The sequence below is a fragment of the Phaethon aethereus genome (genome assembly GCF_964289735.1).
Source record: "Phaethon aethereus genome assembly, chromosome: 13".
Lineage (NCBI taxonomy): Eukaryota > Metazoa > Chordata > Aves > Phaethontiformes > Phaethontidae > Phaethon > Phaethon aethereus.
The window spans coordinates 3,706,882-3,731,776 of NC_138589.1; the positions used below are offsets into that span (position 1 = coordinate 3,706,882).

Sequence of the window (24,895 nt, forward strand, 5' to 3'; positions counted from 1 at the left end):
GGAACACCATCTCCTACTCGCAAACGTCCAGAACTTTCCTCTGGCGGGAACGGGGGGCGGGGAGGCGTCTGTGACCCTGTCAAACCTGACAGAGATCCCTCGGCTCGCCTGCTCCAGCACCGCTGACTCAGCCGCCGCGGCCCTGGCGCCTGTTGCGCGGAGCCGTGAGGCGGAGGGGCGCCTCCGGGGGTGCTCCCGCCGCGCGGGCTCCTTCCCCCGAGCGAGGGGCGCCGGGCCGCCTCTGCCAGAGCCCCTCACGGCCATGTTTGCTCCCGCGGGGCGCGGCACAGGGCTCAGCTCAGCCGCCAGCTGAAGAGGCGAACCTGAAGGGACCGCTGCCTCCTGAGGCAGCGCCCGCCGTCAGCACCGCCTCAGGTACCGGCCCCGCGCGCGCCCCCCACCCGTGGCACTCACCCTTCTCGCGTGGCTCCGCCGCGGCTCCGGGGGGCGGGGGGAACCGGAGGCAGCGTCTCCTCACGGCGTCATCGGGCAGCGCCGCCACGTGAGAGGCTGCCATGACGCTGAGCCGCGGCGGGATGGCGGCCGCCCTCCCGCTGCAGTCGCGGCGGCTGGCGGCCACCCGGGCGGCGGCGGGCGCGCAGCCTCCCGGCAGCGTGGTGCGCGTCCCCTGGGCCCTGCGGCAGCGCCTGCTGCGGGGCGCGCAGCGTCGGCGGGGCGGGCAAGGGGCGTCGGCGGCGACGCCGCGGCCCGGGAAGCTGCTGCTGCGGAGCCGGCGGCCGGAGCTGAGCCAGCCCCGCTGGCAGACGGTGGGGCGCTGGGAGCGGCCGCAGCTGGTGTCGGCGGGCTGGAAGCACAGGAAGGCCTGCGGAGACTACTTCCAGCTGGAGCCCTCGCAGGAGGCGGCTCCCGCCCTGCAGGCGCCGCTGCCTGACGCGGAGCAGGGCCCGTCCTTCGCCGAGATGGGGCTGCAGCCGGCGCTGCTGGCCGGCCTGGAGGGGCTCTCCATCGGTCGCCCCACGGCGGTGCAGCGCCTCGCCATACCCACGCTGCGCCGCGGCCGCAGCGCCCTCTGCGCCGCCGAGACCGGCAGCGGCAAGACGCTGGCCTACCTGCTGCCGCTGCTGGACAGGCTGCTCTCCCGCCCCGAGGGGCCGGAGGCGGAGGCGGCCGAGGCGGCGGCGCCTCGTGGGCTGGTGGTGCTGCCGTCGCGGGAGCTGGCGGCGCAGGTGGGGGCGGTGGCGGCGGCGCTGTGCCGGCCGGCGGGGCTGCTGGTGCGCGGGCTGACGGGCGGCGGCGCCGCGGGGGGGCTGCGGCGGCAGCTGCGGGCGCCGCCGCCGGGAGCCGCCGTGCTGCTGGGCACCCCCGGGGCGCTGCGGGAGGCGCTGCGGCGGCGCTTCCTGGCCTTGGGGCGGCTGCGCTGGATGGTGCTGGACGAGGCGGACGTCTTGATGGACGACACCTTCGCGGAGCCGCTGGAGGAGATCTTGGCACACGCGCCCCTGGCCGCTGGCGCTCCCGGGCCGGGCGGCCCCAGGGAGGCGAGGACCCAGGTGGTGGTGGTCGGAGCCACCTTCCCCGCGGGGCTGAGCGAGACGTTGGGGAAGTTCACCGACGTGGGCCGGTTTGTCACCCTCACCACCCAGTGCCTGCACCGCCTGCCACCCCACGTCCAGCAGAGGTTTGTCCGTCTCAAAGGCCGGGACAAGCTGCCTGAACTGCTGCAGCTACTCAAGGAGCGCCCAGCTTCCGGCGGGGCTGTTCTCATCTTCTGCAACAGCGCCAGTACTGTCAACTGGCTGGGCTATATCCTGGATGACCACAAAATCAAGCACCTGAGGTTGCAGGGACAGATGTCAGCAGCTGCTAGAGCTGGCATCTTTGCCTCCTTCCAGAAGGGTGACGTGTCTGTCCTTGTCTGCACTGACCTTGCCTCACGGGGGCTGGACACCAGCAGTGTGCAGCTAGTGGTCAACTATGACTTCCCAGACACCCTGCAGGATTACTTGCACCGCGTGGGGCGAGTTGGACGGGTTGGAAGCAAGGCACCGGGAGCCGTGGTTAGTTTTGTTACCCATCGGTGGGATGTGGACCTGGTGCGGAAAATAGAGACTGCAGCCCGGAAAAAGACAGGTCTTCCAGGCATGGACTCCTCTATTAATAAGCCTCTGCCTAAAGGAGGTTGATTCAAGTTGCCAAGCAGTAGTAAATGGCCTGGTAGGGACTGGGCTTGAAGTCATTAAGGCAGAGTGAATGAGCTTCTGTGTGTGAGAACCAGGTGATAAGACTAACTTGTGCATTGTTCTGGTAGCTGCAGTAGTCATTTCCATAGGCATCAGAGCTCAAGGCTTTCGGAAAGGAAGCTAGTGGGTAACAAAATGCTTTTGGAGAAAGCCAAAGAATGATCCCATCACTTGATTTGGTTTAGTTTTGTTGAGACATTTAACTTAAACTCAGATCAGTATGAAAAGCATGATGTGCAGCTCTGTTACATTGCATCATTTCCCACCACCAGCAGCTAAACATTCATAATTAAAAATTGCTAATGTGGCAGGAAAAAGAGAAGACATTTTCCTAACTTTGATATATCTTTGATCAATTATAGGTACATTTAGAAAGGCTAAAGGACAAATTGTATTTGATTTTCTACAAATTGTATTTGACTTTTCTACAAATATATTTTCTACAAATTGTATTTCTTTTTTTTTTTTGTAGCAGTTCATTCAGAGAATTCTAGACCAGATACCTCTAAAGTTTGGTGGGAATGAGAAGGCACAATAAATCTTGAGGCTTTTTCAAGGTCTTAATTTGTCATTTTATGGTTCCTTTTCACAGAGAAAGGGGATCTGCTGCTTCATGTTCCATGAAATAATAAAAAAAAGCCTTTTAAGTGTTTTCTGCTCGTTTTTTCTGCATGCTGTAGTGACATGTCCAGTGTCTGAACTGATTGTAAAAACAACAAAAAAAAACCCCAACCCACCAAAAGATTTCTCCTGTTAAAGGAAAAAAGTGTGTTGACTTGCAGGTAACAGAGTGAGTATGAGATTTCTTTTTAATATCATGCTATTGTTCTTTTCTGCTTTAAATGAAAAGGATTAAAGTGAGACTGAGGTGATGTCATATCTAGCTGCTAGTTTGTATCCATGGTAAATTTGCACACAAAAATAGCATTTTAGCTGTGATTTCTGTTGCAGTGATGTATCGCAGCCTTTTCTTTTAGTGGTTTTTACCATGGTATCCACTTTAGCCTGTGCTAAAACTCAGTATATAGAAGTAGTAAGCTGTTAATTTAAGAGATCACAGCATAGTATCTAAATCGTTGGTTTCAGAGGAAATAAGGCACTGGAGCTACGCTTAGTATACTGAGAGTAAAAACTAAACAAACAGAAAACTTGCACAGATAATCATTTATGATAAGGCTATATAGCCTTATCCTAGAAATTGTACACGTGTGCTCTCTTCACATTGCACAGTTAAGGGGCTCTTAGGGGAAATTACAAGCTGAGGTAAAATTATTTAATACAATGGAAAGCTTTCAGCTTTATAGAAATACAGTGGAAGAGTGATCCACTCAGACTGGAAACCTTTATATTTTGGACCCATTCATTGCATGTACTACTTGCCTCTCACCTGTAGTTTATTGAACTGCAAATCAGGCCATTTATGTGTCTACAAGCAGAAGCCTACTGTTCATCTATAGGTATAGGGTAAATCCCTAAACAGAAACCTGGGGACAGTCTAGTATTCTAATTTACAGAAGATCCTATTTCTGTTTCTTAATATGCGTGTTATGTTGTATCGGGTCCTCTGAACGGCTGAGAAATAGTTTCCTTTAACTGTCAACACACAGATTAATTTACATGAGGTAAATTGTATTCAAGAAACTCCAAGTAAGAAATTTTATTATTTGCTTGTCTGCTTTGCCTGAGTGGTTTCAGGCTGACTCCACCTCAAGTGTCATATAATTTGAATCTGATCTTTTTCAAATCTGTAGTGCTTCACTGTATTAGCGTAAATAGCAAGTAACTACATGCTTCATAGAGTTTCTTTCCTGAGGCAGCTGGTGATGGTGACTGTGCTTCCCAGTTCAACATGCAGAGTTGCCCTTTTAAGTTTCTGAGGAAAATTTTTGCTTGGGATCTCAGATGTCCGACTTCAAGTATTGTGTCTTCTCATAGAGCTGTTGTACAGGACTAAATCAATCCATTGTTCAGGCTAAAATTTCATAACTGTTGCAGATGTGTGCTGGAATGCTTTGCTCTATTACCTACAGTTTTCAGCTAAATAATGCAACCAAAGTTAACCACAGTTAAATGATGTCACATAACCAGTAACTTCTGACACAAGATCCATAGTCAAACTATGTGGCTATGGTCGTTCACAATTAATGCATCTGCTTAATTTGTATCAGTAACTAAGTGGCATTAGTGATGAGAGTAGTTTTATCCTTGAGTTAAAATATGTGGAAGGAAAATGGGAAGAAGGTTGACTTCTGATAAATTACCTAGATTATAAAAGGCAATGTGGGCATACTTGACACCGAGGTATAAAATACACGTTAAAAAGTAATGATTGGTGTATTACATGTTACAGAAGTTAATTGCATGTGTTCTAATGGCTGTAACAAAGGATGTTGAAGATGCCATAGAAGGTTATATTTAGATGTTTTTGTTATATTTTTTAGATGTATAATTTGTAGTTTAACTTCCATAACTCACTTTTCAAAACCCAGTACTGTAGTCTATGAATCTAGAACCGTGTTACAGTGAATCCCATGACAGGTCAGTCTGGATTGCAGCACACAATATTATAGAATTAGGCAACACAGTGAAATAAGTTCTTTCAGCCATATACATCTTAATTTTGAAGTAATATGCACTTTATGTATTTACATATGGTAATCTTGATCTCAGTACAAATGTTCTAAACTGATTGTTGATCAAAACAGTTTATAAAAAAAAAAACAACAAAACTCCCAACTTTTGACATTCCTATACTAAAGAGGCCATTTAAAAGCTTTGGGTAGATATACTCAGAGACCACTGTATTTACCAGTAAAGCCTTTTGTAATCATCACTTTCAAACAAAACCACAGTTCTTTCCCACTTTCTTACTGTTGCTTACAGAGAGACAATTACTGGAGCCAGTGATTAACAGCAGTAATTGCATTCAGGAGCACACAGGCATTCAAACCCTGGGATATATAAGCTGATGCAGAGCCACCAAATGCAGACATCCACACCATTGACACATGTCATGTGAAAGGTTTTACTACCCAATAGGTAAATGCTATAGCAGAGCCTTCAAGGAGATTCAGAGACCCTATCACAGCTAGCAAGCTAAAACATATGTAGCATATGTTTAAGAAACAAAAGACATATTCAAAGACTTTTTAGTTTTGACTTTTCCCAAACTGCTTTTCAGTGCTGTCGAAACATTACATCACTCATTGTTCACATCCTAATGACCGTCTACACACTTAATTAACTGCTCTTTTTTTGTCTGACCATATTCTACCTTCAGTGTAACTTATTTTGGACTTTATGGGCATGACTACAACTGCATACAAGTTCTATCTTGTGGGCACTACAAGTGCATTGAGATACTTCTGTTGCACATAGCCCAGTGCCTAGCAAGGTACCCTAGGACAAGCTGTGTCAAGCTTCCTAACAGCCAGATGGAAAAATGCTTCCTACCATTCTGGTAATCTGATGAAGTCCACATTTTTGCAGGCTGCACCACTCCCTGAAATGTACCTGTATACCTGCTCTCCCCAGGCAGAACCCTTTCCCCTCTTCTTCCTCCTGAAAGGTATTTGTGAGCCCGATTTACATGTTAGTGGTCAAGTGCATGGTAGAGAAGTTCTCCGTGCTGAGAGAATGTCTCTTCTGACCAGTTTCTCAGTGGGAACTGGCCGCAGGAGGAACTTGCAGGTGAAGACTTGCCGGCAGGCCTTGCGGAAGTTTTCCGATAGGAAGGCGTAAATGATAGGGTTGATGCAGGAGTTCCCGTAGGCTAAGCAGTGAGACATGATGCGGAAGGTGAAGGAGATGTTCAGGGCAAACTGCCCAAACTGCCCACATGGTGATGATGTGGCCAGGAGAGCAGGAACACGGTGACCACAAGGAGCACTGTCTGTGCTGTCTGGAAAAGACAGAATCGCACATTGAATGGTCACAGTGATCAAGTCTGTGGTATGAGTGAGTTTGCCTTCCTCTATTAGTACGGAAGACAGCATAACACAGGCAACACTGGCAACTACCAGGTGGGCAAATTATGACAATATGAAAAAAGATGCTAAAAAAACCAACCCTCCTCCCTGGAAAATAAGGATTGCCTGGTTTTGCCTCAAGCAAACAACTCCATAGGTAATGGAGATAATGCCCGTAAAACCTCAAACACCCCAGAGACTGCAAAAGTAATGCTAACTATGTTACATGGAAGAGTGGAAATAATTCCCTAACATTTAGAGGCTGAGGAACATTAAGGCTATTGAAAATACCCGGGGGGAAAAACAGTCTGGCTGGAAGGAAACGCTGCCACCGAGAGGACTAACACAGACTGACCTGAGGAGAAAGATTTTTCCAGTAGCTTCCTTACTTTCTCCTTGGGAGAAACCAATAAAAACAATGCATAGAGGATTTATTTTTTTTAAATATGCAGTGCTCTTTTGGTTAGAAATATTCCTAGCTAGATGATTACCTGAGGGAGGCCCACCGTGCCTGTGGGATCCCAGCCTGTGTGCCCCTGCAACGCTTGCTCTCCAGTTAGGCTGGCCAGCCACCCTCGCGAGCTGTCATTTGTAAGCCCCAAAGCTTGACCTGAGGTAAAATTCTCCTGAAAACAGTGTTCTCTGAAGTCACCATCCAAAATGAAGGTTAACATGAGGTGAGCTTCTGGCTGCAGCTGTGGTAGCCTCATAGCTGTGGCTGGGGAAGAGGAACGAGGGCTGAGGCGGTGCCTTGGGAGGGTTGAGGAAGATGGTGGAATAACATGGCGGGGTAGCTGGGTGCTGCCAGGGTGGGAAGGGTGCAGGGAGAGGCAGCTTTGACCAAAGGTAGTTAGAGCTGTTTGGTGTGAATTTTAGCAGGCTGTTTCTTTGGGTTTTGTTCCTTTTGTGGAGGGGAAATAGTAGCTTGGGGAGAGGGCCTCAGGCTGTGAGGAGCCTGGGTGGGGAGAGGACGGAAGGTGAAGACTGAGGTGCCTGTGTTTTGGGTCTGTGAGTCCAAGCTGTCTGCTGTCCCTGAAGCGGAGATCCTCACCAACATAGGCAAAGTCCCTTGCCCTATGAATATTGCTGTGAAGTTAATGTTCAGGTGACCTGCAGGATGCATACCAAAAATTAACTCAGTCTTTATTGAAAAAGTCATTCTCTTAACAAGAACCCCTCAACTTGGTATAGTTAAGGGTGTGTGTTACAACAAAAGTGCTGTTTTAATTTTTTTTTTTTTTCCTGTAAGACTTTGAAGAAGATGAAGAATGACTTCCATTTACTGTAAGCTACAGTAAATAAACTTAAACTATAAGTCACTTCAACTTCCTTTCTGTAAGACCCTGAGGCCTGTGGGAGCGGGACCTCTCTTTTCAAGTTTAAGGCAGCTGAGGGTGTTGCTTTTCTCTCACTTTCTACTTCTAGTGCAGTCAGTGAATACCTAACAAGGCTCAGAGGTTGCTGACTTGGGGCTCCTGAAAGCGTTTCCTAATGTTTTTGCAGGTCTAATTCCACCTGACTTTAGGAGTTTTCACAAATACTAATGGCAATGGAAGGTGAGCATTTTCAAATGTATTTAATCCCTCCTTTTTGGGGTACTGTAGCAGATGCACAGCAGATGACTTCCCTCCTCTTCCCCCACCTGATTCTCAGCAAAATGTGTGCTTTTCAACTCTAGTATTTAGTGTTTCTCATTTGTATTTTGTCATTTTAATAAATGTAATAATTTGCAAATATGCCGATGCTATCCTTCCCCCTAAGGAGAATTTTTTTACAAGTAACAGAAAAGCAATGGAGAAAAATTAAAACTTAGGCTTCAATTCACCTTAAGGTTTACTAGTCTAGGTCAAGGCTTCTGTCCATAATTCACTTGCATGATTTCAAATGAGTAATGTGTAATTACTTTCCTAGAAGAGGGATTTTCTAGTGAACAAAACCTTATTTAATCAGTGGTTATAATGGCTACAATCTAGTAGTAGTTTTGTCTGCTAGGGAAGATCTGCAGGATTTTGTGTCTTGTTTTAAAGCACTCTATCACTAATACCTGTTACGCTAAAATGTATAAATAGAAGTTATAAAGAATCAGGCTTACATGTATCTAACACCAAAACACCTAAGATGGAATGATCTTTTAAGAGATCAAAACCTCTGTATGTTCTCTGATCTTTCTGCAGCACTGCACAGTTAGCATGACTTGCCAAATTAAGCAGGTGGTATTTCAGTGGTGACTTAGGTGGCTGGATAGAGCTGGACTCAGGAAGATTTTGGGGGGGGGGGGGATTGCCATTAAACTGGGTATTTCATGGGTCGTTTGCTCCTCTCTTGGTACTCTCTGTGGCTATGTGCGTTGATTGACATGGAAGTTGCAGCATGTTTTAGTAAGTCTGCCTCTCTACGGCATATGCTTGGCCTTGCTGGAAATGTAATATGAGGAAAATAAGGAAATGATAAGTACCAGAACTAATGAAGCAAGGTTTCCTAAGGAATTATGTCTTAGATGGAATCTCTGGTGCCCTAAAATACAGTAGTGGTACAACTGAAATACTTCTCCTCAGAGTGTTTGCAGCCTTTCCCTTGTCAGAGGCTCTCCAAATTCTTAATGAAGTTTCACTTGTCTAGAGTCTACTCTTGTGATGTTTTTTTCTGTCTTCCTGTATCACTGAGTTAGGTGTTTTGTTCCTTAATGTATACTGGCTAACAGAAGGCTTCTGTATTGCAGACTAACTACCAAGATCATTCTGGAGATGATGACGGCATGGAGGAATGACAGCATGCTCCAGGGAAGAGCGGAGTGATGTTACGTCATTGCAGAAAAAATAAAAGGTGATTAGATCTTGGTGCATTACATCTGGGATGGTAACAACTGATTGCAGTTCATGCATGAGAACAGTGGGAGATGCTGCTAAAGTATTTATAAACAAGTCTTATGTTCATAACCTGGCTTGTTCAAAGGTGTTGGAGATATGGGGTGAAACTGCAGGAAACCTGTTTGTCTTCCATGTTCTTCTGTTTCACTTTAGTAACTGCCCTATAAAGCTCTTGAAGTTTCCTAAGATTATTTAGAACTTTTAAAACCTTTTGTTTTGATTTTTTTAATGTCAAAATAATTCAAAAGCTGCTTGCAACCCTAAGAAGTTGCTGTGCTTATGTGTTCAGATACAGTTCTTTATTAAATACCTAATAGGGCTTACTTTATCTAGACAATTGGAGTTGGATCAGGACCTTCACATTATGCTGACCTTCCTAAGTAACAGTATTAAAACCTGCAGAACGTAAGGGCACACTAGAATTCTAATTATAATTTATAAAATACATTTAATCTGATCTTATACCTGAGTGAATCAGACTGAAATGTTAAAGCATATTCTGCTTGCTGGGATGGTAGTAATGTGGGAGAAGGCTAAAAGGTGCTTTACATGGCAACTGCTTTTTCTTCTACTTGTTTAACCCTGCAGAAAAATCAACTGCATCAAAAAGAGTTTTCTCTATGTTGGACAGGCACCATCTTTGCCCTGTTTACATAGGTCTGCAGCAATGATCTCCTGCCATAAAAACAGATGGTTATTGAAGTGGAAAAATGTGTTTAGATGTGAGCCAAAAGTAACACCTTCACTTGTTTTAGCTACATTAACCAGTTAAATCTGTTAACCTCTCTGGGAAGATGTTATTGCATTAGATCAAGATTTCTGTTGTAGGCAAATGTTTTCTCTTATCTGCACAGAAGTAAAAAAAAGGATTTCTGTCATATAGGTGTCTCAAGTCTGTGTTAATTTTGAAAGGCAATAAGCTGTAGGTTCATCCTGTACCTGGCATACTTCAGGTGCTTCCTTGTTTCGCCTACCAGAATGCTGTCTGACATATGAGGTGACAAAGCATGTTCTCATGTGAGTGAACATCAGCTCGCAAACATCCTCAAACTGGCCACACTGGGAACCAGACGCTGTCCTTAAAAATATACTGATATGATTAGAAGTTGATGGAACTGAAAGACCTAGACTTAGTGGTCTTGTGGGGTCTAGCTTGCCTACTGTGGTATGATGGGTCCTAAAGAAATTATTAATAAACGGTCCCATCGATAGCTTTCACCAGCAATAACGGTGCTACCTTTTTACCCTCTACCAGTATCAAGTAGCCAGGACAGCTTGTTATCGAGGCAACCTTTCATAGCATCCTGCTGCTTGAATTAGGGGGCTAGGAGGACCCCTAAAATGTTCTTTTGAATAAGGGCTATATACCTAGATTATTTTTCCCTTTTATTCTGAAATAACAAACAGCACATTTAACATAGGGGTGAGTATTAAAAAATGGGTTTGCAGTTGCTATATATTGGAACAAAGCTGTTTCTGAGGTCCAGCTATTTGGGATTTTGCCAGTGGAAAACATAGACAATACTAGAGCAATAATATACATTATGCATGACTTGAGAAACATATTTTGGAAATGGAACTTATGTCTGTTTTTTCAAGTTAGGGAATATCTAGTTAAGATAGAGAAAACTGAAACAAAACATTATGTTTGGCTTTTAGCATGGTAACTTTGTTGTAGCTAAAACTAATGTTAATATAGACTGTGACCAGCTGTGGAGGACTGATCCAAGTAGCTTGTGTACTGTTTGAGTTTGTTCAGTGGGCTGTGGTAATTTGCACAGCTAATGGATTACTGTTGGTCTAGCTGTGCCCACTTAATGCTAGCCTTCTTGGTTCATCTCCGAAGGGTCAGTGGGTCCACAGTAAGCATGCACAGATTGTCTAGAATTTACTTGCTTATTCTTTTTTTTAACCTTCATAGGTGATCTGACTTTCATTTTTGCTTTCCTGCTTTTCTTTGTCTGTTTTCCCTTCCATTTTTTTCTTTTTCTTTTCCAGCCCTGGACGAGCTATTTCTTGCTTTTAACATTCCCCTGTCATTCAAAAAGCAATGGGAAATGTGTTTAAAAACGCCTTTGGGGAGATGCCTCATTCTGGAGGATGACTAAGTCTTTAGCATTTAACTGTGTGTGGAGCTTGTGTCCTTCATAAGCTTCTAATGAAGCTGCCTCGACTTGTCAGGCAACTTGTCAAGGGCAAAATTGATTGCCCTGTAATGCTTTTGAGTATTCCATGGACTTAACTATTTTTGGCAAAACTACCTGATATGTTAGATTAATACACATTCCTGAGATTAAAATACAGAGTGGACAGAGCAGCCTAAAGGTAGGGAGCTTGTCACTTTCCTGATGTAGGCATAGTTTGAGACAGCTAGCTTCACATCTTCTTTCAGAGCTGATCAGACCATCCATTTGTACTGTGTACCTCAGCCACACAGAAATGGGAAAGAACATTCAGTGAAGTTTTTATTAAATAGTACGTTCTCACTAGCTTGCGGAAACACTGGGCTTCATTAGTGAGACAACTGCTCTTTTCTGAATATGGTGGAAGTTTTTTTTCTCTTCTATGATTCTGAAGGAAGAAGCGTAAAGAAGCTTATGCCTGTTCTTCCATGCTGTCTTATCAGCAAGTAACAACTGACCCTTCCTTTATCACTGCTCTGTGGGAGCATGGGGGATATAATGAACTTGTTTTGGACTTTGGGTCTTCCTTCCCCTTACTCGCCAAAGCTAATTTCAATTAAGAGTGTTCTGCTGTGACTCCAAAGGCAGACTTATTCTAGCTAGTGCTGCTTCTTCACAACATACCATTGTGTGTGGGCCGGGACTTTTCTCTGGACTTCTATCTGATGATGTGATCTAGTGATAAATTCTTTTCTCTTGTTATGCTCATCTCTAACTTGCATCTCCTTTTCCCTGAAGTTTGAGAGACAATTGGTGCTTGTTTTGATTGCCCCCGACTCGATTTGGGTAAGCTATAGACTTTCAGACTTTTCTGTATATTGTACCTTTTTGCCAAGCCTACACTACAGTAAAAGTAGTGACCCATGGTGCCCTAAGCTTTTGCTTTTAGATACTGCAGGTACACTGTGTTCGTGCCCAGGAAGGACATGTGGCTTAGCACAATCTACCACTGTACTGCTGGAGGTACTTACCACCTGAGGAAAACAATTTTTGTGCCTTTAGGTTCTGGGATTCTCTATTTTCTGAAGACAGAAATCAGTCAAGAGCATCCCTTTGCTCCGAGTCCCTCTTTAAGCCAATGTGCAAGGTGAAAACTGTCTATTCGCTGCAGGTGCCAGGTTCTTCTCTCCTTTGTTTACAAGTCCGACTCCCCCTTGATGCATTTGCAAACATTCTTTTCCTTTCTACCCCTGAAGTTGTAACAGAAGGGTCCCAAAGCACAATTTTATCTCCAGAAACATGCTTATAGCTTAGTGATAAATGCACGTTTCAAACAGCTGATTCAAAAAAGGCCATACCTATTCTTAACTAACTTAAATGTCGGGTAGCAGCTTCCTCTGCTTCAGAGCAAACGCATCTGTTAATTACTTCTGAAGCACTGGTCCTTTTTTTTTTTTTTTTAACACTTGAGTGTACTCCTACTCTTCAGTCATCTGAAAACCACACTGGAAGTATTTTTTTTCATTGTTCTGTATTTTCTTTCTTTCAGTCAGAGATGGCAGTTGGCTGTCATGAAGAAGAGGAGGCATTGAAGCAAACAGATTTTCTGTTGTTATCAGTTCATTTTGGCGACTTGCATTGTGTGCTAAGGAGTGGACTCTTCCCAGTAGTTTGCTTGCAGTGTTCTAACTGCTCATCTGCACATCTCTCATTCTGTGATTATGTCACTAATCTCCTCTGTTAATGCCCTTAATACTGACTCGCTTTGTATTCATAAATGCCTATGAGTATTATGGTATTCCTATTATCCACTAATTGGTAGTGATGCTTTCTATGCCTGCTGCCCAAGGCTCTTGTTAGCAAAACAGCTTGCAGGATTTCTCTTCTGATTTCTATATTTTTTGCTGGATGGGTCCCAGGATCTCCCATGCTCCTTTTTTGTACTTACTGTTGTTTAAGTGCCAAGGCCTTGAACATTGCATTCATTAAGTCTACATGAAGACCTTCTATTTGTGTGAACGAAAGCCAAAGACTTGGTTCAGCATATAGGAAAGCAGTTACAGTGCAACCTTTGTCTGCCTCTCTTGGCCAAGAGGTTCAGGAATAACCATCCACCTTGAAGGAATTCTGTATGTTTTACCTCAAGCTGTTCTATGACCTTCAAATTGTAGTGCTCCATGGAGCGTCCCAAATCAGCTCTGTCTATATTTGCGTTTTCTTAGCTCTGGGAGCAGTGAACAGCTAATTTGCATGTAGGTAAATGTAAGGTTGTGAATACATGAGCTGAGGAGGAAAACAATCAGCTTCACAGAAAGAGACGTGCTTTGAACTGACTGCTTTGAGCAATTTTGGAGCAAGATCCTGGGCTTATGATAGTTTTGTGAACAGCCTGAGTCTCAAGTAGTAGCTAGAAGAGGGGAAATCTAAAAAAAAAAAAAGCAAATCCTTTAGGAAAGGAATAGAGAACAAACAAGAGACACTGCTCTCCCACCAGGTAAGCATCGTTCGCCTTTCTATTGTAGCTAAACAATAGAAAAGCATAGTACTAATTTGATAGCTTTACATGGCTCAACTGGTCTGTTAACTGGAGCTTTTGGCCACAAGGTTCTACAACTCCTACTGTCCTTTCAAGGGAGCTTGCAAAATAGCTGTGAAATTCACATCCCCAGAAACATTCTTAAACTTGAAAAAGCATTTTAGATTGTTCAACTTGCAAGTCTTGTTATTTGTTCTTCAAAGAAGTACAGGACAAAACTGAGTAAACATTGAGGAACTCTGGTGTGCTCCAGAGGCCAGTAAAACACCACAGGGACATTTTATGATCAGAATAGACTTTGGTTTGCATTAACTTCCATTGTTAAATCATCTTATTTACTGCAGATGTACGTTCAGAATTCCTGGGGCTGGGCTCTTATGAAATGCTTTTCAACACTGTCAGACATGGAATTGTTAACTTTCTTTGGAGCCAAATTATAGACTTGCTTTACTCTGCATAATGCAGAAAGGAAGTAACAGAACGGAAATATACTTTACTTTATATGTGATAAAGAGGTGCACAAGATTTCTTAGCATGTGGTCTTTCTGGCTGGCCTCAAGACACGATTATTGAAAACTGCAAAGGAGAATGCTGCAGCATTACAACCATCTCAATTTTAAGGTTGGCAAACTTGTGCAGCTAGTATGGCATTAAATGGGGAAACACACAGTTATGTATCTCGTCTGCAAGCACAGCCTTTTTTCATCATGCAGAATTTCAGCCTAAGCTTGCAAAAAGTCCTAAGCTTCTTCCTTGATCTAATGCACAAATAATCCATATAACTGGAAAAGCATATTAAATTGAGCATGTCCAACATTGACGTGTAGATGGCGAGCATATACAAAAATTTGCAAAGCAGGAATCTGAATCAGAGGTCAAACCCTTCTGATAATGGACTATGAAGTCAGGATGCAACAAACTTTGTGCAAGAGAAGTTTTCGCAAAGTTTCAAGTGTACATAAATTGAAAAAGCTGCTGTAGTTTGAACATAGTCATGCTGGAATTTAAAAGCTTACAAACTGCAATCCAAGCAAAAAACCTTTTTTTTTGTGATGTGTGTGCCTGGAAGATAGCCATCTGTAGGATTCTATTAAAGACAAACTTGTTCTTTTCAGAGAGTGTTTGAACACTGACTTGGAGGGAGTGACTGTCAGAGCTCTCTGGGTTACTCATAAACTGGGCCCATTCAAACAAAATGTGTTTGTAATTAAGTTTACAATCATGTATCTAAACATTGCCCACAAGTAGGTTGGCCTTAGAAAACAGGGCTCTCCTGTCTGTCCTTCTAGTATCTACGTACCTTCAAATAACGTACACTTTCAGTATGATATTGTGGGGAAATGGGACAATGTCCTGGTTTCAGCCAGGGTAGAGTTAATTTTCTTCACAGAAGCTAGTGTGAGACTGTGTTTTGGATGTGGGATGAGAAAATGTTGATAACGTGCTGATGTTTTGAGTTGTTGCTAAGCAGTCAAGGACAGTCCAGCTTCTCGTGCTGGCCTGCTAGCAAGCAGACCGGGGGTGCACGGGAAGCTGGGAGGGGACACAGCCAGGACAGCTGACCCAGGCTGGCCAAAGAGATATTCCATACCATATGACGTCATGCTCAGTATAGAAAGCTGGGATGAAGGAGGAGGAAGGGGTGGAGGGACGTTCAGAGTTATGGCGTCTGTCTTCCCAAGAAACCATTACGCTGATCAAGCCCTGCTTCCCTGAAGATGGCTGAACACCTGCCTGCTGATGGGGAGTGGTGAATGGATTCCTTGTTTTGCTTTGCTTGCGTGCACGGCTTTTGCTTTACTTATTAAATTGTCTTTATCTCAAACCATGAGTTTCTTCACTTTTACTCTTCCAATTCTCTCCCCGTCCCACCATGGGGGAGTGAGTGAGTGGCTGCATGGTGCTTAGTTGCCGGCTGGGGCTAAACCATGACAGGTAGACAGCAGAAAGATCACAAATAATGGAAGAGAAGGGAAAGGTGACTTTGCAAACACCATGCTCAGAATGAAATCCACGCTGGTATATCTTGTGGCAATGTTGTGTGGGAGGCAACAGCAGTGTGGTCAGATCCTGCCTGCTGAAGTGAAGCCTGGCATTTAAGACTCATTTAGAGAAGATGCTTCGTATATCAGTGTCCTCTGGGAACTTTTTGATAAGGTTCCCTTGAGGGGAAATTGTGTGGCAGTGCCACTCTGTTTTAGGTGTATGTGTCAGAGCTGCTCTTAATTGTGCAGATAGCTAAAAAACTTCGAATTTTTTTAACTTTTAACAGGGTTTTGTTTCCGGGTACCAGACAGTAGGCACGCTTGTCTGCGTGTGCACCTCAGCTCAGTCCCTGGGCAGCTGGTGCTCGTCTGCTGGGTGCAGACAGCACACACCAGGTAAGCCTGTACAGAAGGCAGAGCATAGTGCTGTGGGGGCAACCACTGCATAACCATGCTGTGCCAGAAAAAGGCAGAAAGAAGTGGTAGAGAAAACAATCAAGAGAGTATTTAGAATAACAAATTTATAGTACTGTAATTCACTAAGCTTTGCTTCTGTGGGTTTGATTTATTTTTTAAAAAGCGCTTTTTTTTTTTTTTTTTAAAGGCATTGATACAAATTACTACTACAATATGATCTTTAAAGAGAGAGGTTGAGCTACAGTACCAAGTATCTGGGCTCCAGTAATATACTTCACATGGTCAGATTCTGTTAAATCCAGTACTATTTTGCTTTATTTGCTACAGCAATGGAACTAAGAAAGTCAGGCATATACTCGCACAACGCTGGGACTGTTCATTTGGCCATGCTATCATCATCTTTTTAGAAAATGCCCTAGGTCTGCGTGTAGCAGTCTGTCTCACTTGTTCTGTAAATGTTGGCCTCATCCAGATTCTCATGTTTTCATTCAAAACATCCACTTGCTGTTTTCAGATTTACAGGATGTACTAATAGCAGATAAAATACCGGCTCCTCTATGGTGTTTCAGGTGGCTTGAATTTGGATCTGTCCCTGTAATACTTCTTTCTTACTGCATGCATTTCTGTGTTCTGTAGCTGAAACTATGTGAATTAGCATGATGTCTCTTCTGCCTGTTACCAGTGTTTACAGGATTTGGGGGGTGGAGGGAATGGTATTCTATTAAGACTCTAACAAGGTTAATGAAAGCTATAGACCCAGAAATAAGTCATGACATTTTTAAAAATCTTACCCAATATTACTGGGTTTTTTTAGGAGCAGCCTATAATGGAGAACAATAGCAATGTGTTTTCAGCCAGCATGTGGAATGCTGTTTATGGAAAGTCCCTTCCCTAAGCTCTGTGCCATTTGCGTCATTTCTTAACTATGTTTTAGCTTGGAAGTGTTGTATATTGAGGAGTCTGTATAGCACCAAGCATAAGAGATACTATAGTTTCTGGAATTCTGAAAGGCACAACAAATTGTTTGCAGCGGTAATACAGGCAAGCATTTCACTGGAAAATCATGTCCAACAAAGACACTGAGTCTGCAATTTGATTCTTTTGAGACCTTTACTCATCTAGGTATCCCAGATGAACATAGTGAGATCTGAACAAACAGCTGTTTGCAAAATTTACTGCTTCTCTGTTAAAACAACAAAAAAACAACCAACCCCAAACCCACAAACCAAACACACACAAAAAACCCCCACCCAAACAGACCAAACCCAAAACCCCCTCCCTGAGGGGTGGGAGGAGGATAATAGCTCAAGTGTCCTGTTTTCTTGAAATTATAGGAATAAAGTAGGAACTGAGTGGTCATAATTCCATACCGTACTCTTTTGTACCAGTATGACACTTTGTTTTCTGTATCGGTGTGGTCAAGATACACACTGTGAATTAACAGATGTGAATCAGATCATTTTATCACCTCATACTGGAAGACTTTGCTGTTGTATTACACTTTTTTTTGATAGATCAAGACGATTAGGGTTTAGCCACTGAAGTCACCCACATATTTCGGAATAAGCTAGGTATTCTACATATGCTAAATTAACCTTTCAAACGTGGAGAGAGATTCGTTTGTCAAGCGTCTTTGAGCAAAATAAGCAAAAGCTATTCACTTAATCTCTGAAGTTTATGAATTAAACCCAAACAAAACTACTTGTCACTAATAGACCAATTAAGTACATATGAAGGAAGCTAATTTAACAGAACTGACATGCACATATGAATTTCCTATTAGGCTATAATGTGTTCTTAAGAAGATCTGCTTTAAATGATTAACACTCAATGTGTTTTGAGTATACTTTGAATGCATATGCAGGAATTGAATGTGTCTGCAACATACACAAAAAACACTCCTTATAAAGTGCTAAGAGAAGTTGTTGAAATAAAATACTTGAGGTAGGTACACTAAAGATGCCGTTTGGCCTGCAGAAAGGCTAGGTGAGCAATTTCTACACAGAAAGTGCTGGAAGAAAATAAATTGTAGAAGATGATGTCTGTGTATAGAGGCATGTATGTGATTTTTCTTTCATCTGAAAGTATCACCTATTTAATTAGGCCTAACTGTGCCAAGTTGAGCAAGAATTGCTACTGCACATTCCAGGATTATGGCCAGGGAAATACTTGAGGGGAGGGAGGAAGAAGTGCTGTACCATTAACTTGTTTGAACAGGTGAAGTCAAAGGTTTTTTTTTTTAAGATTGGTCCTCTTAGGCCCATTGAATCAGGAAAGTCAAAACTGAAGAAACTGTAGATCTGCTTTTTCATGTAACTCTACAGGTCAAATCTGAAAACAGTGCAGATAACGAGTGTCATAAATGAAATTCTGTAGCTTACTGCTTTATGGGAAAATGAAAGCAGTAATTTTTGACTGTTGGTAGCACTCTCTTCAAAGTCATGGGTAGTGTGCCACTCATACATAGGTAAGGAAAGACAGGAGTGGAATTTAAACCAACCAAACTGTTTAGGGATTTGTTGGTGATTTTGAGACCTAAAGCAACTCGTGAAGTCATTAAATTGTTCTATGCAAAACAACAGTGCTTCTTAGCACTTTTATTTGCTGTATTTTACATGAACAAAATTGTCAACAGATCTGGGTTGCCCTTTCTCATGGTAGCTGTTAAGCACACAAGATTCTTGACTGTGCTTTCTGCACTATCTGCCCAGAAATGGTTCTCAAATTTTAATTGAGAGTGTATCTGTGGCAGCATCAGTGTTCATCAGAAAGTCAATAGGCAAAATAAGACCGGGTGTTCTTCAACGTAGTCTGTTTCATCTAGGTCTGGTGGTGTTCCTGCAGCAGACAATACACAGCAGCTAATTCGTACATAATTTGTTGGCTTAGAAAAGGTGATTAGAAGAACGTTGAGCTGGAATAATAATATTAATCTCAATAAGGTTCAGGAACAAGCGGATGAACAAAGTGGTATTTGTGAGGCTTTATGCTTACTTGTGAACTTATTTATGAACTTGGCAACTGAACACAGAAGACATGATCAAAAATGAAAAGGGGAAAGGGAAAGTAACTCCCATCAAGAAAATACCGTGTGTGGTGTATTATAACTTCTATAGTCATCTTGTACGAGGTAATATTGCAAATACCAGTTGAGTTCTATCCTTACAGGTAGTGTAGGTGCAAGACCAATTATGGATTGATACTCATATTACCAACAAAACTGAGTGTATGTTAGTGAATGTAATGAACCAGTAGAAACTAAATAGAATCAATAGTTAAATCTGGTCAGGATTCATAGGCATAAAGGACTGGCAAATTCTCTGCAACGGCTCTAAATCAACTAGAAGCAGCACAGATCAGACCATTAAAACTGTAGCACAATATTGCAGAGGATGCACCTGAACGATAATATTATTTTTGTATTAAAAACCCTTAAGTTTTGTTTGAGATGCTACTGCAGCTGCTAAAGTGCACAGTTAACCTCCTAACATACCTCTGCTTTTTACTGAAAAGGTTGATCATGAAGACATCTATGTTGATGAGAAGTGTACATTTTTCTGTGATACCTTAGTTGCATATAGAACATTAACCTACTGAGATTGGTTTCTTACTGAGATAAGGAACAGACGGCTATGTTATGTTTAGGGATCTACCTTTTTGTCTCCATTTCAGTAATTCTCTTCAGTGAAAGAGAAATCAGTAGAGGTACTGGCTCAGGTTATTATGAGGTATAGCTGCAGCATGCTGAAAATCTAATATCCTGAATTCCTCATTTTGTAAGTGATCTAGATTTTCAGGGGGGTCCTGTAATGCTGGTGAATAAATCACTGGATGCAACTTGTCATGCCCAGAAGTGGCTCCATGTTTCAAAACATCTGTAGCTTGTTGCAGCTGTGGTACCAGTGTCTGCCTCTCTTTACTGGAGTCACGTCAAAGCTTTGATTTCTGTATGTTGCACCCTTTTCAATCAAATGTTTTCTGTAATGACCCTCATTTTTTTTGTCATAGCATCCTGGCAACATCTTGTAGGGCTGCTCTAATGTGGCAGGTAGCTGCTCAAACTGGCCAGTGCATCAGCTGAGAGCAAATCAAAGCATTCCCTACTCATCTCCACTGGCTGTCACATCTGCTCGGAGGTGCACACACTGCTAATTTGAGTTGTACAGTTGCTGTGCTGCTGGCACAGACTGTGACCTGACTGTCCCATTAATGATAATACTCCATTATTTCCTGTCTTTCACTAACCAGATAGTCTACAGTTTCACTTACCACTGCACACTCAACAATTCTGAGTGAAATAGCATTTTCCCCTTTCATGTCAGGTAAATCTGATGTTGCATCACTGAAGTTGGTGAGTTTTGCTACCTGAAAACTTCTGTTAATTATGGCTTAGTCACCCTAAGATTCTTAGAAGGGAAAAAAAAAAAATCTATCCTTAACATTTTTCTCAGTAAATACTTGCAGTTCCGCTTATTTCTTATAGTTTGAGCCAGGGACAACCCTGTTCTTTGGCTTGCAGAGGGATCAAACCAGGATCTGAATCCACCACCTACTTAGATGCAAACCCAATCCTAAGAAAGATCTTAAATGCAAACCCAATCCTAAGAAAGATCTTAAATGCAAACTGCAGCAAAACTGAAGTACTTCAGTTTCAGGGTTCTTCATGTATTTTCCTTTTAGCTTGGTGAGGTATACTCAAAACACCTAGATATTTTTATAGTCTGAGTATCTTACTGGCTGCCAATATAAAAATACAGTATTTGTGGGATTCTATTATAGCACAATAAATCAAAATGCAGCCCAGCTGGCCTGTATATAGAGATCAATATAGCATTTCAATAATAGCATCATTATGTACTGTGTCTATAAAGATAGAACAAACTGTCAGCGTGAATTCTGGACCTGAGCTGAAAGACTGGTACATGAATGACATTTCAGTATGTGAGTGGAGCTTGAAAAGGCTGTTGGTTATTTCAGAAACCTAACATATCTATTATATTATAGTCAGTGTACAGATTAAACCAAAGATACTTATCTTCTTCTTTGATCTCTCTGACTTCTTGGAAATGTTCTTTACTTTTGTATGGAGATGATACAGAACCTTGGGGGGGAAAAAGGAGCAATATATTGAATAGGAAATTGAATTGTGTATATTAGTATTTGATCTTCTTGTACAAGCACCAAAAATTAAAAGAATTGTTTTAGCATGACTTGAACCAAAGCTGAATTTGATATTTTGACACTTTTAATTCTAAGCCCTCTACAGTTCTTTCTCCTTTGAGAAACAAGGTTTGGAAAAAGCATTTGCCGCTTTGCAAAACCACTATGCTTCCAAGTTCAGCATATATTAAGAGCTCAGCTGGCACTATGCTGAAATCCACAGGAGTCTTTCCATGGATTTTGAATTTTAGATTGTGCCTCAAATTATCTACATTTATTCTCTAGGTTGATTATATACAAAGGCAGAGAGCAGGTTGCCAGTACAGTATCGCAGTGTGACTGTCCTGCTGCTCCTGAATGCAGCACTAACAAACGGGGCAGTTGGAGTGGGTTTTCCTTTTAGAGGGAGAGTCATAAGAAATGTTAGAGAGCACTGTAGGGAAATTATCAGTTAACAACATCTAGATCAAGCTTTTGAAACCTGATTACAGCACAGCAGTAACCTGGCAATATGTATACTTTTTGTCTTTGGAGCTAACAGACTGAATTTTCTAAAGCAATTAATGAGAAGCCTCTGTTAAATGCAGCTCACCTTGCAGTTGCTGCTGCATCACTTAGGGCAGTGAGGGAACAAACAGCTGGAGCTACAGTGACAGGAGTTAAGACCTCTAGTGGCTCTTTCTTTTTGTGACAAGCAAGGCCTGAGTTTTAGAGATTTATAGCTTAAATCTAAGTGCAGCATCCTGTTCTTAGTACTGATGATAGCAGAACAGATTAGTATTGAAAATAATGTTGCTTTTAATTGAACAGACATGAACTTAAATTCCAGGAAAACGTTGTCTTTTTTTTTTTTTTTTTTCCCTCCCCCAAGAGGGTAGATCTGCAACTGATTAGTGACAAAGAAGTCCAGTCCCTGGCAGTCCCTGCACAATAGGTTATTAATTCAAAATTCACAGAAAACTTATTCTGCATGCTAGCACAACTCATAGGCTTATTATCAGTCTCAAACATGCTAAAGATCAGTAAGGGGAAACAAAAAATTAAAGTGATAACAATCCTTAAGAAGAAGAAAAGCTATTTCTTGCTGAATAAAACTCTGATCCTAAGATCTCTTTTTGCAAGTCTTTGTTGCAAGACACAGTGTCTGAGCTTTGTGTCGAAAAAAAAAAAAAGAAATTGAAGAAATTGGGGTGATGTCTTTATCTAATACTATTTCTGTAGACTCTCTGCATAGTTTCTCCCTCCATGGGTTTTTCCTCTTGCCAGGAACAAACATTTATTATCAAGAGGGAACAAACTGAAAAATAGGAAAAGCAGCAAGAGTCCTTAGGGGATTTGGGTGTCAGGCTGGGTACCAACTTAGCAGTTGTGATCCTTTTTGTGAGATGGTATAATTTCACTCTCTGTATTCCTTCCCTCCCCCTGCCTCAGAGAAGTATTCTGTACCAGGAGAGAATATGGAAGGGATTGGATCTGTCAGTTGTTGGCTGGGTAGCTTGAGTGTGCACATCCAAGCCAACAAGAGTCTGGGAGTGATCTTTCCCTCCATTTAAACCTTACTCGCATCCCTCTCACCCACCTTGGCATAGCAACAGGTGATGAGCACCACGGGCAGGAGGTATCCCACCAGCAGGATGGTAATCTTGTACATCTTCTTGGCTATTGAACCATCTGCCCAGTGGTCCCAGCAGAAGGAGCTGTTGGGTGCTAGCTCATGACCACTCATGAGGGCCTGGTGCTGGGCTACAGGGATGGCGATGAGTAGAGACAGCAGCCAAATGACACTGACTCCGAGGCTAGCGTTGCGTTTGCTGCGGATGCAGGGTGAACGCTTGGCATGGACCACAGCAATGTATCTGTCCACAGACATAGCCACCAGAGTAAAGATGCTGACCAGCATTGTTGCCATGGCTAAGTAGCGAACCCACTTGCAAAAGAAGGCACCGAAGATCTGCTCTGGCAGGGAGTAGATGGTGGCCTGGAAGGGGACGCAGAAGAGCAGAAAGGAGAAGTCTGCAATGCTCAAGTTCAGGATGAAGATGTTGGTAGCACTGTGCGATGGGCGTCCCCCAGGCCAGAGATGCCCCAAAACAACCAACACCAATGTGTTTCCCACCATTCCCAGGAGGAAAATCAACCCAAAAAGCACCGGTACAATCACCACCTCTGGGCCACCCCTGGTTGCTCCTGACCAGCATGTTGGGGTCTGCGTTTGGTTAGTCTCAAGGCTGCACTTGCTGGTGTTGGCTCTGAGGGAAAGCACAAAGTTGTCTTCCTGCTCCTCCATGGAGCCAGGCTGCAGGCTGGATGGCAGGGTGCAGTCGCTTGTAGCCCTGACTGCTACCAGGAAGGTCTGTGTGTGTTAGTGGTGGCCTGAGGCTGAATGCTTGGGTTTTCCAATGCTCTGTGTCTTTCCTTTGGGGAGCAATTTTCTTCAGATGGTTCTTCCAAGCTCTGTCTGTCTCTGGTGCAGATTATTCCAGGAACTGGCAAAAAAGGCGGTTGAGGAATTTTCTCATCCAGGGGGTGACTGCAGGTTTGGCGGTTGCTGCTGGAGAAGCTCTCCTGGCTGGGGAAAAGTCTGTGCCAGAAGGGCTGAGGACGAAGCTGCCCTGGGAGCTTGGAGCAGAGGCAAAGCAGCTGCAGCTCAGCTTCCTCACGCCCCTCCTCTTTTGCTTCCCTCCCACACAAGTCCCTGGATCTGTGGCAGTTGTACCTGCTCTCCCAGCTCCGCTGGAAGCTGTGGCAGTGAGAACAAATGCTATCTGTGACCTGAGCCCTTCAGAAAATAACCTCTGATGAGTGCTGTCCCCGTACATTACTACTTGGGAGGAGGGGAAGAGCAGAGCAAAAGCAAGTTCTAATACAAAGGGATGGGTCGAGCAGCAGCTGCTGAGCGACAGTGGGTGCAGCTCTATGAGGAGAAGCATTGGAACTGGCAGCATGAGGAGGAAAAAGGATAAAATATGTTTTTTATCAACAGAGCAGGATATTTTTGTTTCATAGTCTTCAATGTGCTTTAGAAGGCACTAAGTAACTTGGTATTAATGGTATGTTTCCTCATATTTTTTTAAGGGATTCTGGGAACTCTGAACACCGTAAGGAAGGAAGCAAGGTTTTGGCAAACATTAACAGCACCGGCACATGGTGATTTATGCATGCAGGACAGCTTCTTGCACAGAAGAGTAACGCATCGTGATTTTCAGTGGTTAAGAGCCTAGGTGCTTGTTTGGAGTGGCCCACCACTGGCTCCTGTGGATGTGGTGGTTACACTGGAGGGAGCCCATTAATTTTTGAAACAAAGCTCTCTAACTGAGAATTGCCCTGCCTTGTGACTTGTCCCTGAGCTTTTGTTGAGTGAGGTGATAGTGCTGCCCTCCTTAGCCTGCTCTGATACACTTGTGTAAAATCCGTTATGAAGCTAGGCTCCCCCTGCCCCTGGTTTCGAGGCTAGTTATGCGGAGAGGTGGGAAGTGACCAGGCAGTGAAAGATGTCTAAGTTGCTGTGGAGAATGTACCTACCCTTGTTGCGTGCCGGTGAGCAGATGACTGTGGCCGGACCGGCTACCCGGCTGCCACCTGCAGCGCGCGGTCTTCTGCAGCCCGGCTGCCTCGCGTGCAGCGGCGCAGCACCTCAG

The 24,895-nt window shown here is 43.5% G+C and overlaps 3 protein-coding genes across 3 annotated transcripts in view; 1 reads left to right on the plus strand and 2 right to left on the minus strand.

Moving 5' to 3' along the window:
• DUS2 (dihydrouridine synthase 2) overlaps positions 1 to 517 on the minus strand; it is a gene marked incomplete at both ends in the record, with an annotated part of 27,269 nt that extends 26,752 nt beyond the window's left edge. The window contains 2 exon segments of the mRNA XM_082005724.1: positions 415 to 469; positions 472 to 517. Coding sequence (XP_081861850.1) covers positions 415 to 469; positions 472 to 517 — 101 coding nt within the window.
• On the plus strand, positions 317 to 2,144 carry DDX28 (DEAD-box helicase 28; the record flags this gene model as incomplete). The annotated part of the gene is made up of 1 exon (XM_082005723.1): positions 317 to 2,144. The coding sequence occupies exon 1, from the start codon at positions 516 to 518 to the stop codon at positions 2,142 to 2,144; it is 1,629 nt and encodes a 542-aa protein (XP_081861849.1). The 5' UTR covers positions 317 to 515.
• A 3,642-nt stretch (positions 2,145 to 5,786) lies between these two features.
• Positions 5,787 to 23,544, minus strand: LOC309409480 (galanin receptor type 1-like; the record flags this gene model as incomplete). The annotated part of the gene is given in 6 exon segments (XM_082005639.1): positions 5,787 to 5,845; positions 5,848 to 6,032; positions 6,034 to 6,054; positions 6,056 to 6,098; positions 21,129 to 21,198; positions 22,837 to 23,544. Coding segments are annotated over 6 exon segments (1,086 nt in total).
• Positions 23,545 to 24,895: the final 1,351 nt, after the last annotated feature.